The sequence below is a fragment of the Salvelinus alpinus genome, chromosome 33 (genome assembly GCF_045679555.1).
Source record: "Salvelinus alpinus chromosome 33, SLU_Salpinus.1, whole genome shotgun sequence".
Taxonomy (NCBI): domain Eukaryota; kingdom Metazoa; phylum Chordata; class Actinopteri; order Salmoniformes; family Salmonidae; genus Salvelinus; species Salvelinus alpinus.
In genome coordinates, this window is record NC_092118.1 from 632157 (window position 1) to 650104 (window position 17948).

Below are 17948 nucleotides of genomic sequence, written 5' to 3' on the forward strand. Positions count from 1 at the left end.
GATCTGTTTCGCTTGTCTCCACCCCCCTCCAGGTGTCGCCCATCTTCCCCATTATCCTCAGTGTATTTATACCTGTGTTCTCTGTTTGCCTATTGCTAGTTCGTTTCGTCCGTCAAGCCTACCAGCGGTTTTCCCCTTGCTCATGTCTTTTTCTAGGTCCTGTTTTCTAGTTTTCAAGGTTTGACCGTTCTGCCTGCCCTGAGCCTGCCTGCCGTTCTGTAACTTGTCACACCGCCCTGGATTACTGACCTCTGCCTGTGCTGTCCCTGAGACTGCCTGCTGTTCTGTATCTTTTGACTCTGATCTGGAATACTGACCTCTGCTTGACCTGTCGTTTTACCTGCCCCTGTTCTAGTTCACTTTTGTTACTTCGACACTGTCTGCATGGATCTTCCCTAAAACGTGTTAGTATGAACTGGCCATGACTGACCCAGCAGACTTGGACCAGCTCCGCAACGCCATCTCCTCCAAAGGAGCCACCGTCGGAAGGCACGAGGATTTTCTTCATGGTCTTGTGGAAGGTTTCCAGACCTTGGTCGAACGCCATGACCAAGCATTGAACACATCGCTGGAGCAATTCCGCGGGTTGCCTGTTAGGGAGCCTACAGTGGTTATTCCTTTAAAGAATTTATGAAAGAGATTGGTGTGTTTTGTCACTATCTAATCATGGCATGTTCAATGGCAGACATGTATTCGTAAAAAATGTATCACTCGACGGTTTAATTTCAGAGCAACAAATAAACCTTTTTATGCAAAACTCTATACATCCGCCTCACTGTCAGAAAAGTAAGTAACTGCTATTTTTTACACAGTGAAATGTAACAAATAACTAATACCTTTTTCATAAAGAACTGTACAAATTATACATTTGTGACATCAAAATTGTACAAAATTGTACTTATTTATTCAAGTAGTATGAGATCAGAATGCAAAACATTTACATTTTAATCTATGAATAAAAATTCTGAGATCAGTCATATTTTACAAACACATGGAGGTTCCCATAAGTAATCCATTTCTGATGAAAAAACACAAATGTGAAAAATGTATGGATATCCAGTCGCGTTTTGGAAATAAACTCTTCACATACTCATCAGAATTCTGGGGTTCTTATAAAACCCTCTCCACCTGGCCAACAATACCACTCAACCTAGGGCTATATAGTTAGGAGAGATGCCGCTTGTTCCAGGAGGACCCCCACACTCATCCCTATCTGGCAGCCCTTCCTGGTCCCAAGTGACACAGGTGCCACTCTCCCAGCCGGTAACACACTTTCTTTCCTCTTGACCAAGGAGGTATTTTGGAATTAGAGCACCCGACTGCCCCTGCTTGAGGTGGATTCATTCAATTTGAAAAGTCAAGAGGGGGGTGGGGGAGATGACAACAGGATAAGAGCAGAAATTCACTTCCCCACTTCCTAATTTGCAGGTGAATTATCACAATCTGTTCTCCTAGGCTGAGGAGGCTTATGTCAGAGAGCAGTATGAGGCTTGGACAAGTCTGCAGGCAGCCAGGAGGAATGTGTGTGCCCATTCCATGGCAAATATGATGTTAATTAATTGCATTCCATGGCAAACAGAATGTGGTGAGGGTTTTAGTGTGTGTTTTAAATGTATAAATATGGTGTAACACTGCATTGATGCATAAACAAGATTCGAAGAGTGCTCTTGAGCTAAGAATTAAAAAATAAATAAATAAGCTACATAAATGGACGTCATCCTGTACACAAATACATAATGTATCCTAATTTACATGCCTAAAATTTAACATTTCAGCATTCAAGGTTCCAATTTATATGAGTTGTTGACAAATAATACACACATAAATATCACTTCAGGGGTAATGTCTGGTTTGTCAGGCGTTAGTTTGTTCCCTCCGCAACAATGCTACTTCTCAGCACTTTGGCCTAAGGTGATCAAATAAACTATTCGGTTAGCTGTGAAAAACTAGGTTAACTTCTTGCGACTACAGGGGGTGCTGTTCCGAATTAGCATTTTGTCGTCTCCAAATTAAACTGCCTAGTACTCAATTCTTGCTCGTACAATATGCATATTATTAATTATATTGGATAGAAAACACCTTCTAGTTTCATACAACGTTGAAATTATGTCTGTGGGTGACCCAGAAAAATTTCTACAGCGAAATCCATGACAGACAGTGAAAGGTCTGAGAGCGAAGCTCTGGTTTCAGATCAGTTTTTAAGGTCTCTGTCTATCCTATGGCACGACACGAACTGCACCCGCCTTCCCCTGGATGTCAGTAACCAATGAGAAGTGGAATGGGCCTTCTAGGTAGCTCTCAGAGGTTATAAAACACCAAGGAGTGAGAGTAGCCCCCCTTTCGACGCAAGCCCTTACGCAGGATGGGACCTCCGGACGCCATTTTCACAGGCTCGGTTATCAACTTGAAATGTATCCGTCTGTAATTTAATTCGATATAGGACTTAGAAACATCATAAGGTAGTTAATTTAAACCGTTTTATAGCAATTTATATCCGTTTAGTGCGATTCTGAGGAATTTCTTTGTCGTGCACTTTCTAGCTTTGGGAACGTTTCGCGGTCTCGGTCGTTGTTAGTGGACATTTCGAAGGACAGAGGACATCTATCGACCAAAAGACGTTTATAACATAGAAAGGATACATTGCCCAAGAATATGATGGAAGATCAGCTCAAAGTAAGCAATATTTAATATGATAAACCGTGTTTCTGTCGAAATATTTTAAACGCATACATCGCCATTTTGTTTTGTATAGCTTCACTTGGCCAACCCTGTATTGAAAAGTAAGGATAATTTTAAAAATGTAAATCAGCGGTTGCATTAAGAACTAATTTGTCTTTCGATTCCTGTCAACCCTGTATTTTTTAGTCAAGTATATGATTAGCTTTTAATTAAACTAGATCACTCTGATAGATGACGTCAGACATATTGAGGCTTGATTTCCTAGTATTTTCATTGTGTAACCACGGTTTTGTATGGCTAAATATGCACCTTTTCGAACAAACTGTATATGTATGTTGTAAAATGATGTTACAGGAGTGTCATCGGAAGAATTCTGAGAAGGTTAGTGAAAAAATTAATATCTTTTGGCGGTGATTACGTTATAGCGCTCTTTGGCTGGAATCGATGCTCTGGTAACGTTTTCACATGTAGTATGCTAACTTATCGATTTATTGTGTTTTCGCTGTAAAACGCTTAGAAAATCTGAAATATTGTCTGGAATCACAAGATCTGGGTCTTTCCATTGCTATGCTTTGTCTATTCTTATGAAATGTTTTATGATGAGTAAATTGGTCATACACGTTGCTCTATCTAGTAATTCTAGTCGATTTGCGATGGTCGGTGCAATTGTAAACTGTGATTTCTACCTGAAATATGCACTTTTTTCTAACAAAAACTATCCTATACCATGAATATGTTATCAGACTGTCATCTGAAGAGGTTTTTTCTTGGTTAGTGGATATCAATATCTTAGTTGAGCCGAATTGGTGATAGCACCTGAAGGAGTAAGAAACTGATGGAGTTAGAATAGTGGTGTATTTTGCTAACGTGTTTAGCTAATAGATTTACATATTTTGTCTTCCCTGTAAAACATTTTAAAAATCTGAAATGGTGGCTTTATTCACAAGATCTGTATCTTTCATCTGGTGTCTTGGACTTGTGATTTAATGATATTTAGATGCTACTATCTACTTCTGAAGCTATGCTATCTATGCTAATCAGTGTGTGGGGGGTGGGGGGTGATCCCGGATACGGGGTTGAGGTTCGGTAAAGGTTAAAACTTCTTGACACTACAGGGGGTGCTGTTTCAACTTCGACATTTAGCGTTCCCAAATTAAACTGCCTCGTACTCAATTCTTGCTCGTACAATATGCATATTATTATTACTATTGGATAGAAAACAATCTCTAGTTTCTAAAACCGTTTGAATTATGTATGTGGGTGGAACAGAACTCATTCTGCAGCGAGATTCATTACAGGAACTGCGAACGTCTGAAAACTAGACTCTGTTCTCAGATCAGTTTAAAGCTCTGTATGTGTCCTATGGGTCGACATGAACTGCACCCGCCTTCCCCTGGATGTCAGTAACCAATGAGAAGTGGAATGGTGTTTCTACGTATTTCTCAGAGCTTATAAAGCCCCAAGGAACGAAGTGCGCTCTCTTTTCGACTTCCGCCATTACGCAACGCAAGACCTCAGGATAGCATTTTGAAACGCTCAGTTATCGGCCTTAGATATGCCCGTCTGTAATTTAATTCGATATAGGTGTTAGAAACATCATAACGAAGTTATTTTAAACCGAGTTATATCAGTTTATGCGAGTATATTGCTATTTTCGGTATTTCCTTAGTATTGCACTTTGGCCATTTGGGCATGTCTGTGCGACATAGCTATTGTTAGCTGCTAATTCCGAAGTTGAAGACGACGTTTTACAACCAAGCAACGATTCTTTTGGACAAAGGACACCTTGCCCAAGATTCTGATGGAAGCTCGTCCAAAAGTAAGAACTATTTATGATGTTATTCCGTATTTACAGTGGGGAGAACAAGTATTTGATACACTGCCGATTTTGCAGGTTTTCCTACTTACAAAGCATGTAGAGGTCTGTAATTTTTATCATAGGTACACTTCAACTGTGAGAGACGGAATCTAAAACAAAAATCCAGAAAATCACATTGTATGATTTTTAAATAATTCATTTGCATTTTATTGCATGACATAAGTATTTGATCACCTACCAACCAGTAAGAATTCCGGCTCTCACAGACCTGTTAGTTTTTCTTTAAGAAGCCCTCCTGTTCTCCACTCATTACCTCTATTAACTGCACCTGTTTGAACTCGTTACCTGTATAAAAGACACCTGTCCACACACAATCAAACAGATTCCAACCTCTCCACAATGGCCAAGACCAGAGAGCTGTGTAAGGACATCAGGGATAAAATTGTAGACCTGCACAAGGCTGGGATGGGCTACAGGACAATAGGCAAGCAGCTTGGTGAGAAGGAAACAACTGTTGGCGCAATTATTAGAAAATGGAAGAAGTTCAAGATGACGGTCAATCACCCTCGGTCTGGGGCTCCATGCAAGATTTCACCTCGTGGGGCATCAATGATCATGAGGAAGGTGAGGGATCAGCCCAGAACTACACGGCAGGACCTGGTCAATGACCTGAAGAGAGCTGGGACCACAGTCTCAAAGAAAACCATTAGTAACACACTACGCCGTCATGGATTAAAATCCTGCAGCGCACGCAAGGTCCCCCTGCTTAAGCCAGTGCATGTCCAGGCCTGTCTGAAGTTTGCCAATGACCATCTGGATGATCCAGAGGAGGAATGGGAGAAGGTCATGTGGTCTGATGAGACAAAAATAGAGCTTTTTGGTCTAACTCCACTCGCCGTGTTTGGAGGAAGAAGAAGTATGAGTACAACCCCAAGAACACCATCCCAACCGTGAAGCATGGAGGTGGAAACATCATTCTTTGGGGATGCTTTTCTGCAAAGGGGACAGGACGACTGCACCGTATTGAGGGGAGGATGGATGGGGCCATGTATCGCGAGATCTTGGCCAACAACCTCCTTCCCTCAGTAAGAGCATTGAAGATGGGTCGTGGCTGGGTCTTCCAGCATGACAACGACACGAAGCACACAGCCATGGCAACTAAGGAGTGGCTCCGTAAGAAGCATCTCAAGGTCCTGGAGTGGCCTAGCCAGTCTCCAGACCTGAACCCAATAGAAAATCTTTGGAGGGAGCTGAAAGTCCGTATTGCCCAGCGACAGCCCCGAAACCTGAAGGATCTGGAGAAGATCTGTAGGGAGGAGTGGGCCAAAATCCCTGCTGCAGTGTGTGCAAACCTGGTCAAGAACTACAGGAAACGTATGATCTCTGTAATTGCAAACAAAGGTTTCTGTACCAAATATTAAGTTCTGCTTTTCTGATGTATCAAATACTTATGTCATGCAATAAAATGCAAATTAATTACTTAAAAATCATACAATGTGATTTTCTGGAGTTTTGTTTTAGATTCTGTCTCTCACAGTTGAAGTGTACCTATGATAAAAATGACAGACCTCTACATGCTTTGTAAGTAGGAAAACCTGCAAAATCGGCGGTGTATCAAATACTTGTTCTCCCCACTGTATGTGGAAAAATGTAAAAGTGTTTGGTCGCCATTATTGCGGCACTGGTCTGGCTGTAACGCACACTGTATGTCTAGTAACGTTAATTTAAAAAATCTAACACAGCGATTGCATTAAGAACTAATTTATCTTTCAATAGCTGTCCAACTTGTATTTTTTTTGTCAAGTTTATGAATAGTTTTCGATTAGAATAGGTGTTAATCCAAGATGGCGCCGGACAGATTGCTCCACTATTCTCATTGTATAACCACGATTTATGCCGCTAAATATGCACATTTTCGAACAAACTCTATATGCATTGTGTAATATGATGTTATAGGACTGTCATCTGAAGAATTCTGAGAAGGTTAGTGAAAAAATTAATATCTTTTGGTGACTATATTTTTGCTTGAATCAATGCTGTTGTGATGTTTGCTATTGTGGTAAGCTAATATAACGTTATATTGTGTTTTCGCTGTAAAACACTTAGAAAATCTGAAATATTGTCTGGATTCACAAGATCTGTGTCTTTCAATTGCTGTACGCTGTGTAATTTTAAGAAATGTTTTATGATGAGTAATTAGGTAATACACGTTGCTCTCTGTAGTTATTCTAGTCGCTTTGGTGAGTTTTGTGATAGTGGCTGCAATGGTAAATTATGATTTATACCTGAAATATGCACATTTTTCTAACAAAACATATGCTATACAATAAATATGTTATCAGACTGTCATCTGATGAAGTTTTTTCTTGGTTAGTGGCTATTTATATCTTTATTTGGTCGAATTAGTGATGGCCACCTATGCAGGGAAAAATGGTGGACAAAAAAAAGTTGTGTCTTTTGCTATGGTGGTTAGCTAATAGAAATACATATTTTGTCTTCCCTGTAAAACATTAAAAAAATCGGAAATGATGGCTGGATTCACAAGATCTGTATCTTTCATTTGGTGTCTTGGACTTGTGATTTCATGAACATTTTATTATATGATATCCCTGTAGCTTTAGGCTAGGCTATGCTAGTCTGCTTTTTTGATGGGGGGATCCCGGATCCGGGTTTGTGACTCGTTAGAGGTTAACCTGTTAGTGTGTAGGAGCGCTATTTTCACTTTGGGAAAAAATCGTGCCCAAATGAAACGGCCTTGTACTCTGTTCTAGATCGTACAATATGCATATTATTATTACTATTGGATATAAAACACTCAAGTTTCTAAAACTGTTTGAATTATATCTGTGAGTAAAACGGAACTAATTTTGCAGCAAACTTCCAGACAGGAAGTGAAAAATCTGAAATATAGGCTCTGTTCCAGGGCCTGCCTATTCAACTGGCTTATATCTATCGATATACATGCACTTCATACGCCTTCCACTAGATGTCAACAGGCAGTGGGAGGTGAAATGGGGTGTCTAGCTTGATCTGAGGTCGAACAAGAGCTTTTGGAGTGACAGGTCTGGAAATTTCATTGTCTTCGAAGGCGCGAGAAGGAACCCCAGATTGCCTTCTGAAAAGCGTTCGGTATACACGGCTAATATCTCCGGCTCTGATTTTATTTGATACATGTGATAATATCATCGTAAAGTATGTTTTTTCAACCTAGTTTTTTCAGATTATTCAACGTTTATCGGGACTTTTGGAGTTTTCCGTTGTTTGCGTCGAGAGAAGATGGACATGTTCGCGCCACTTGGCTAGCTAAGGTTGCTAATTCGACAGGAGAAAAGGACATTCTAAAACCAAACAACGATTTATTCTAGACCAAGGACTCCTTGTACAAGATTCTGATGGAAGCTCAGCAAAAGTAAGAACAATTTATGATGTTATTTCGTATTTTTGTGTGAAATGTTTAGTCTTATTCTCCGCCCTTTTAGCGGGCACTGTCTCGCAATAACGCAAGCTGTATGTCGTACTAAAGTTATTTAAAAAAATCTAACACAGCGGTTGCATTAGGAACCAGTATATCTTTAATTTGCCATACAACAAGTATTTTTATGTAAAGTTTATGATGAGTTATTTGGTCAGATTAGATGAGTGTCAGAAATATATCCGGACATTCTGGGAAAAAGTTGCTACATTTTCACAATGTATAACCACGGTTTTCAGCTCTAAATATGCACATTTTCGAACAAAACATAAATGTTTTGTGTAACATGATGTTATAAGACTGTCATCTGATGAAGTTGTCCAAAGGTTAGTGATTTATTTTATATTTATTGCTGTTTTTTGCTAAAGCTATCTTTGCGGTGAATATATGCGGTTGTGTGTTTGGTTATTGTGGTAAGCTAATATATTTCTATATTGTGTTTTCGCTGTAAAACACTTAAAAAAATCGGAAATATTGGCTGGATTCACAAGATGTTTATCTTTCATTTGCTGTACACCATGTATTTTTCATAAATGTTTTATGATGAGTATTTAAATATTTAACGTTGCTCTCTGTAATTATTCTGGCTGCTTCGGTGCTATTTGTGATTGTAGCTGCAATGTAAAACTATGATTTATACCTCAAATATGCACATTTTTCGAACAAAACATAAATGTATTGTGTAACATGTTATAGACTGTCATCTGATGAAGTTGTTTCTTGGTTAGTGACTAATTATATCTATATTTTGTCAGTTTTTTGAAAGCTACCTATGCGGTGGATAAATAGCGTTGTGTGTTTGGCTATTGTGGTGAGCTAACATAAATATATATTGTGTTTTCGCTGTAAAACATTTTAAAAATCGGACATGTTGGCTGGATTCACAAGATGTTTATCTTTAATTTGCTGTATTGGACTTGTTAATGTGTGGAAGTTAAATATTAAAAAAAAATATTGTTTGAATTTCGCGCTCTGTGAAGGCAGCGGAATGTTGTGGGTGTTCCGCTAGCGGAACCCCGGGGCGAGAAAGGTTAATGCAGCTGGTGGCCAAACCAGATACTGACTGTTACTTTGACTTTGATCCTTATTTAACTTGTATGTGGAAGAAGTAACCCTTCTGCCACACACTAAGACCATCATTTTCCTTTTCTTTAAACCCTCCCCCGCAACTTCGTTACCTTAATACTGTGCTAGTGTTGTGTTGACTTCGATTGTGAAGTTTGTGCCGCTTTTTGTTATTAAATATTTAGATCAACTCTACCTTCAATAGAAAAATTATGCTTTAATTATTTAATGTTCTACCGATATACATCAATGGGATTTAGTCTGAGTAAATCAGACTTGTTAGGCAAACAATGGGTAGGATTATGCACTGTTGTTAATGGGGTGATAAAATAGTAATGATAAATGAATGGACTGTATTTGTTCCTTCAATACCTTCAAGGTAATGGAAGTCCTAAACAATGGTCTAATTTCCTCAGGACAAGAGTTTGGTGATGTAACGGTCATTATCGCTGAATTAAAGAGAATGTTTTGAAGCTGAAATAAAATATGGGACATGGGAGTACACATTCTCTTTGGACAAGTTCATCAAAGCTTTGCTAATATAATGAGGTCTGCTCAGGGTGTTTTCACATATAGTCCTCTTTAAAATAACCGATCCCAGTCCTATTTAAAGTGAACTCTAGAGTAAAAAAAGCAAAATAACAAGGTTCTCTTTGTATTCACATTGCCCTTGCCTTTGAATGAGGACTCAACTGTTTTACCAGTTCACGTCACCTATTTTGTGTTCCGAGTCCTCTTTGCATTCACATTCCTATGTTTAGAAATGGACCAAGATCTTTTTCCAACGTTCACTCAATACACTCTGGGTTTTTTACAAAGTGAAGGACAAGCAATTCCATCAGAATGTGCTATCGGACAGCTACAGCGTTTTTTTTCATAAAATGTTTTATGGATAGACCCTTTTTTTTCTTTTTTTTCTCTCACCTAAATGACCTACCCAAATCTAACTGCCTGTAGCTCAGGCCCTGAAGCAAGGATGTGCATATTCTTGGTACCATTTGAAAGTAAACACTTTGAAGTTTGTGGAAATGTGAATTGAATGTAGGAGAATATAACATAAGAGATTTGGTAGAAATACAAAGAAAAAACCAACTGGTCTTTTTCTACCACCATCTTTGAAATGCAAGAGAAGGGTCATAGCTTTAGCCATCAATCTGGTTGTAATTCCGATAGTGTTCACAAGGTGGCAGCAGTGTATGTGCAAAGTTTCAGATGGATAACCTGAAAAATGAGGGAACAACAAGACTTTTAGTGTCAAGTCCCTCGTCAAATCTGTATACTTGGACTTTGATTTAGTTTTCCAAGTATTGGTAGCCATATTATAAGTTCAACAATTGCAAAACAACCAGTTTTCATAACTTCATAACTCTGAATATTCTTATACGTTGTGTCGAAAAGGAAAAGGCATGCTTTCGCAAAAGGTTATCGCCTACATTTTGCGACCAAGATAGGGTGTCCGGATACTCCCGTAAAGCTCAGATCATTGGCTATCTAGCTAGCTGTGTTTGACCCAGATTGGTGCTTATTTGACAAAGATACGTCGGCGTGCCATGAAGGCGTCGCTCTCCGACCAAATATGGTGTCCTATAGGATATACTACACCCCTAATGAAACAGTGAAGTCTTGTTACCTTCTAGGATCTCTGAGGAATACATAAAAATGTGATTTGACTCGTTCAAATAACGTTTAGGGTGAGATTTTCACAGATTCCTTTGTTTGCAAATTGAACAAGTGGAAATACAAAATCGATCGTGCGTGCTATATGGAACTTTTTAGGATTGAAAAAATATTTTATCTAACATAACGGCACTTCATGTTATCTCTGGGCCCCTTTGAATGATAAATCAGAGGAAGATTTCAGAATGTATGTACACATTTCACCTTCAGAGGTGAATTTTTCAAACCTATCGTGTTGTTTTATTTGTTCCATCATCTTTGAAATGCAAGAGAAAGGTCATTATATCACTTAGGAGTCTAGGCGCAATTTATATTTTGGCCACTAGATGGTAGATGGTATGTGCAAAGTTTTAGACTGATCCAATTAACTATTGCATTACTGTTCAAAATGTTGTATCAAGCCTTCCCAAATGTGCCGAATTGGTCAATTGATACATTTTCAAGTACATAACTATAGAGAACATACAAAAATTATATGGTAATAACATTTTTAGTTTACACACTCCCAGGAATATCATAAATTATGGATAATTAGCTTCCCTACAGAAAAGACACTAACCTTCATAAAGCAGGGGTTCAAACTGTAGGACCCAGTTCCTACATTTGAATATAAAAATTGATTTTATCAAACACAACTATGCTACGTTTTATCCCTGGGACCCTCAGGATGATAAATAAGAGCAAGATTACTGAATGTAAGTACATTCAGAGCTGAATGTATCAAACCAGTTGCCGTGATAAAAGTTTTTTGTTGTTGTGCTCTCTCCTCAAACAATATCATGGTATTTTTTCACTGTAATAGCTTCTATTACAGTTAGATTAACCTCTTTGGGCTGCAGGGGCAGTATTGAGTAGCCTGGATAAAAGGTGCCCATTTCAAACGGCCTCGTACTCAATTCTTGCTCGTACAATATGCATATTATTATTACTATTGGATAGAAAACACTCTCTAGTTTCTAAAACCGTTTGTATCTGTGAGTAAAACAGAACTCATTTTGCAGCAAACTTCCTGACAGGAAGTGGAAAATCTGAAATCGATGCTCTGTTCTAGGGCCTGCCTATAAATGTGCTTTATATTTATTAGTATACATGCACTTCATACACCTTCCACTAGATGTCAACAGGCAGTGAGAGAAGAAATGGAGTGTATAACATCATCTGAGGTCGAATAAAAGCTCTTGGCATGATGTGACCCCAATTCCCTGTTTTCTGTAAAGCTGTCGTTATAGACGACTAATATCTCCGGCTTTGATTTTATTTGATACATGTGACAATATCATCGTAAAGTATGTTTTTTCAATATAGTTTTATTAGATTATTGAAATTTTTTCGGGACGTTAGGCGTGTTGCTTTGTCTGCGTAAGTTCAGGAAGGAGAGCATCGCGCCACTTTGCTAGCTTTCCGTGCTAATTGACTGGAGAAGAGGACATTCTAAATCCAAACAACGATTGTTCTGGACAAAGGACCCCTTGTACAACATTCTGATGGAAGATCATCAAAAGTAGGACCCATTTTATGATGCTATTTCATATATCTGTCGAACATGTGAACTAGTAGTTTGCGCCCAGATTTTGGGCACGCTCTCGCCATAACGTAAACTGCATGTCGTAATTAACCTGTTGAGGGTGCTGTTTTCACTTTTGGAGAAAATCGTATGATATTTAAACGGCCTCGTACTCAATTCTTGCTCGTACAATATGCATATTATTATTACTATTGGATAGAAAACAGTCTCTAGTTTCTAAAAGCGTTTGAATTATTTCTCTAAGTGAAACAGAACTCTTTTTACAGACATTTTCCTATCCGGAAGTACAATCAAATACAATTTGATTTGATACCTTGACCCAATGATCCAATTCTCTCTCTCTCTCTCTCTCTCTCTCTCTCTCTCTCTCTCTCTCTCTCTCTCTCTCTCTCTCTCTCTCTCTCTCTCTCTCTCTCTCTCTCTCTCTCTCTCTCTCTCTCTCTCTCTCTCTCTCTCTCTCTCTCTCTCTCTCTCTCTCTCTCTCTCTCTCTCTCTCTCTCTCTCTCTCTCTCTCTCTCTCTCTCTCTCTCTCTCTCTCTCTCTCTCTCTCTCTCTCTCTCTCTCTCTCTCTCTCTCTCTCTCTCTCTCTCTCTCTCTCTCTCTCTCTCTCTCTCTCTCTCTCTCTCTCTCTCTCTCTCTCTCTCTCTCTCTCTCTCTCTCTCTCTCTCTCTCTCTCTCTCTCTCTCTCTCTCTCTCTCTCTCTCTCTCTCTCTCTCTCTCTCTCTCTCTCTCTCTCTTCTCATTGAGCATTCCTCTAGCGGAGTGCTAGAGAGGAGAAAGGAGTTGGCTAGGCTCAGAGGACTGATAGTGTGTGGGCGGATGACTGGGCCTGACTACCTAATCCATCACACATGTAACAACCGGGTCCCTGGTGTGCGTTTGGGGTTGGACACATGCAGACACACAACTACGCACGTAGACATACGTATGTCGGCATACACATAGGAAAACCACATTTATTAGTTTTTTCGATCCAGCACCTGATACGCTGGATACACACAGCAGTCATGCAGACATGCACATGCTCTTACATCAGTGCACTCCAGCCCTGTTCCTGGAGAGCCACTGTCCCGTACGTTTTCAGTCCAACTCTAATCTAGCGCACCTGATTCTAATAATTAGCTGGGTGATAAATTGAATAAGGTTAGTTATAACTGGGGTTGAAGTGAAAAAGGTAGCTCTCCAGGAACAGAGTTGGAGAGCCCTGTCTTAGATACACGCAAGCACACACACACACACACACACACACACACACACACCCACACACATTGGAGGATAGATGAAAACACCTTTAGTAAAGGGCATCAATGCAATTTTTTTGTTGTGATTTCCCTGTGATTAGTTTGTGTTTTAAGGTCTGTATGTTGCGGTTGAATTATTCTGCATACCCCAGCTACCAGACATTTGCTTGTACGTGTGCATGAATGTTTGTGTTTACATAGGCCAAGGGCTCAATACAATCATACCCGCATTGCAGTATTTACACAGTAGCTCTTTTTCCAATGGTCAAATTAACTCACTGGTCTTGGGTACTGTATAACAACCTACAACTACTACCAGTGCAACCACCTTTACAGGTAACCCTAACCCTAACACTTTTCAGAATTAGAAGTGTGTGGGCACAGGATGAAAATGATAAATAAAGACACAGCGTAAACATCAAGCATGGTGGTGGTAGTGTGATGGTTTGGGGATGCTTTGCTGCCTCAGGACCTGGATGACTTGTCTCCATTTTCAAGGAACCATGAATTCTTCTCTGTATCAAAGAATTCTACAGGAGAATGTCAGGCCATCCGTGTGTGAGCTGAAGCTGAAGCGCAGCTGGGTCATGCAGCGAGACAATGATCCAAAACACACAATCAAGTCTACATGAACATAGTTAAAAAGCAACACATTTGAAGTTTTAGAATGGCCTAGTCAAAGTCCAGACTTAATCCCAATTGAAAAGTTGCGGCAGGACTTGAAACGAGCAGTTCATGCTTGAAAACGCACAAATGTCACTGAGTTAAAGCAGTTCTGCATGCAAGAGTGGGCCAAAATTCCTCCACTGCGATGTGAGAGACTGATCAACAACTACAGGAAGCGTTTGGTTGCAGCCATTGCAGCTAAAGGTGGCACAACCAGTTATTTAGTGTAAGGGGGCAATTACTTTTCCACACAGGGGAATTGGGTGTTGCATAACTTTCTTAATGAAATAAATAAAATATGTATCATTTTTTTTTGTTATTTGTAAACTCAGGTTCCCTTTATCTAATATTAGGTTTTGGTTGAAGATATACTAACATTCAGTATAAATTATTTGCAAAAATAGAGAAAATCAAAAAGGGGGCAAATACTTTTTCACGGCACTATATGGTCCTGGAGGCAGCGGTTTGATCCCCCGTTCCGCCACGCACTTCCTGTGCAATATCTCTCTCATCTATCTGCCCATCTATATTTCTATCTTGTATCTGTAAATAAAAGTTACATTCTCCTTGAAAAAATGAATAAAAATGAAGGCCTGCTTACCCTGTGATGCGTGGCAGTGTGTCAGTGGACAGGAGGGTTAGCGGATGTTTGTCCCTCTCGATGAGCCACACTGTGTAGCGTCCGCTCTTCTGGGGGTGCAGGAACACGGCCATGTCCAGCCCGCAGGGGTCCCGACCTCCCCACAGCCAGGGGCTCAGGACCCAGGGACCGGCCAATGCAGAGTCATTCACCCACAGAAACTGACCTGAGCGAGATAGAGATATAAAGTTGTTATCTCTGTCATTTGATACTTGCAATCCTTCAGCATTGATTTGACAATATTTTCTATTTTGTATTGCTTTTGTTTTGTTTTGAATTTGAGGGGAATCCCTTGCCCCTACTTGCTAGACACTTGTGTAGATCTTAAAATATTGGATAGGTGGATGCAATATGTAACAACTACCATCTACATGAAATGGCTATGGGAAGGGGCTACGGGTAGTTGCTGCAGAGTAAGACATGGGGTGGAGATATTATTACTGTTATTATTAACATAAAGACATCTGCTTCTGTCATGGTTATGGTTAGTGATAGAACAAATGTTCCACATGAATATGAATGCTACATGATACTCATACCAATCAATGACTGGTCTGCCATAATGGAGGACGAACTGCTACCATAGGGCTATTGACTCAGTTACTGGTACTGCATTTGATGGATAGGACAAGACAACCCTGCCCAGGGATGGACTGGGACCATTTCAAACACAGAAGACCCTCACACAAGTAAAAACATATCTCGTGGCTCCCACACCGGCCCATTTCTTTGCTCGGGGCCACCATGATTGGCCAAATAATTATAATTCTGTGCAAAAAACGAACAATTTAGATATGCCTACTGGGCTAAATATGGACCAGATCATCTGGCATTTGCCCAAACTGTCCTGTGGCCGGTTCATTTCTGACCTTGCTTATTTTCTAGTTCAAATGCAGGCTAATTCAGGCTCCACAATATTGTTTATTATTTGCCAGCAAAATAATGTTTTCATCTATTCATGAACAATTATGGTTCCATTGAAAAAACATTTAATTTACATCCTTTATAGACAAAACCACAATATGGCAAAGAGAAAATTAAACGAGACAACACCATAAAATATAGTACTCAATAGGATTAATCTGAAAGCTACACAAATAAGAATTGATTTGAATGAGTAGAACTAAATGTAATAGCCTAGTGGTTAGAGCGTTGGATTTATAACTGAAAGGTTGCAAGATCAAATCCCTGCGCTGACAAGGTAAAAAGCAGTCGTTCTGCCCCTGAACAAGGCAGTTAACCCACTGTTCCTAGGCCGTCATTTTAAAATAAGAATTTGTTCTTAACTGCCTTTCCTATTTAAATAAAGGTAGAAAAATGAGGTACACCATCAAACCATTTCCTATGCTCCATTATTGAAATGTTCTTTAATCATATATGGTGAGACATACTTATAAAACATGAATAGACTTCTTTAGGTTTTAACTTCAACATGAGAATTAGAGGTTACTTCAGGTTAGCTTCTTCAAAGTGAGACAAGTTGTGTGAGAAAGCTATTCATAAAAACTGAATTAGATGTAGAGTATCTTCGCTCGCATAGTGTATTTTAAAAGCTGCACTTTATAACCAATATAATGCAATCACATGCCAGACACAAAGGACTACTGTGATATAATTTTTATTTCCTCTGGCAAAGACCAACAGTATAAATACACAATGAATTCTCTTGACTTTGAAATGATAATGTTCAGTTTGACGTGGTTTGACATGGTTGAAATATGAGAACAATGTCACAGGGCCATTCATCTGGCTATTACAGTGTCCATATTAGGACAGCCTTAGGCCATTTCTTTTCGTAAGAAGAAGAAGACCTACAGTGTAGCTATATCAAAGCGGTGTCTACAGTCTTTGATATGATGTCCCAACTCTCTAACAGACTCACTGAGCTCGTTTCAAATCAGGAAGTTCACCAGAAACAGCGGCGGGGAAAAAACTACAAAGACTTTCCGCTTTAAAAAAGAAAATCCATCTTTAATGCAGTAATAAAAAGTCAGGGTGAAGGAGGAAACTGGCAAAACAACAGCAAAAACTAAATGCAAATGGATTGAAATATAGAGCTGCATTATATGCACCCATACAGATGTAGGATCTTGGTTTGATCACACTGTTGCAGGAGAACCTTCCTGTAATGGAGGAAATGTAAAGCTTGTATTGTATTTGAGGAATGTGTTTTTTATATTTATAGGGAAATCCAACAAGGATTTAATGTTACATTATTGTTTGTTTTGTTTTCCACTGAGGTGAGGATGGAGCAGGAAACTTGCTCTGGCACCTGGTTTCACAGATCTGATAAAGGTGTCCTAAAACGTATGACCTTCGACGATTCTAGCTGGTAGTCTTATTATTTTGTCACTTCCAGTGAGCATTTACTACTCGCTTGGAAAATACATTGTTAATAATATATCAGCTTCTGTGGTATCACAATGTATCAAATCCACCACACTAACAAGAACATGGAATGTATTGTGTGTCACTTGTGCACTCTTTCAACCTCTCACGGACAACGCCATGTGAAAAAATCTGTCACAGAAACATATGAGAAGTGGATGGTGATGCATTGAAGACATGAATCCTCTAATGTCATAATGGGTGGGATTAGCATGCACTGTCAATCAAAACCTGTTTCAAACCAATGAGAAACCTTTGATGTGGAGCGCTCAGTGTCTCTTCTGGGTCACATGGTTCAGTGACTGACAGGGCCTGAAATTCTACACTCAACATACTGCAGAGGGTTCTCTCGTTTCATCATTGGTGTGACAAGTTACAATGCAGTACAGGTGTAAGATCTTCATTTGAGCCAGTTTTCTACAGCAGGAAAATAATTCTGCAGCAACAGGAAATGTGAATTATTATGCGGAGTACACTTAATGGACATTTTTGTTGTGGTTGATACATCAAGGTTGAAAATCAAGTCTGAAATTTCAAAGTGGAAATCACAAACGTCAGAAGTCTTTTTAAACCTCAAATACAATACAAGCTTTACATTTCCTGCATTACAGGAAGGTTCTCCTGCAACAGTATGATCAAACCAAGATCCTACATCTCTATGGGTGCATATAATGCAGCTGTATATTTCAATCCATTTGAATTTTTCTGCGGATACATTACTCAATGAGGTTATTTTCTGCCGCAGACTTTTTCTCTGCCTCTGGAGTTTACCACAA

At 39.4% G+C, this 17948-nt stretch overlaps 1 protein-coding gene across 1 annotated transcript in view; it reads right to left on the bottom strand.

Moving 5' to 3' along the window:
• LOC139563184 (ALK tyrosine kinase receptor-like) overlaps window positions 1–17948 on the bottom strand; it is an 819033-nt gene that overhangs the window by 287154 nt on the left and 513931 nt on the right. The window contains exon 4 of the mRNA XM_071381520.1: window positions 14746–14950. Coding sequence (XP_071237621.1) covers window positions 14746–14950 — 205 coding nt within the window. The remainder of the gene's footprint in view (window positions 1–14745; window positions 14951–17948) is intronic.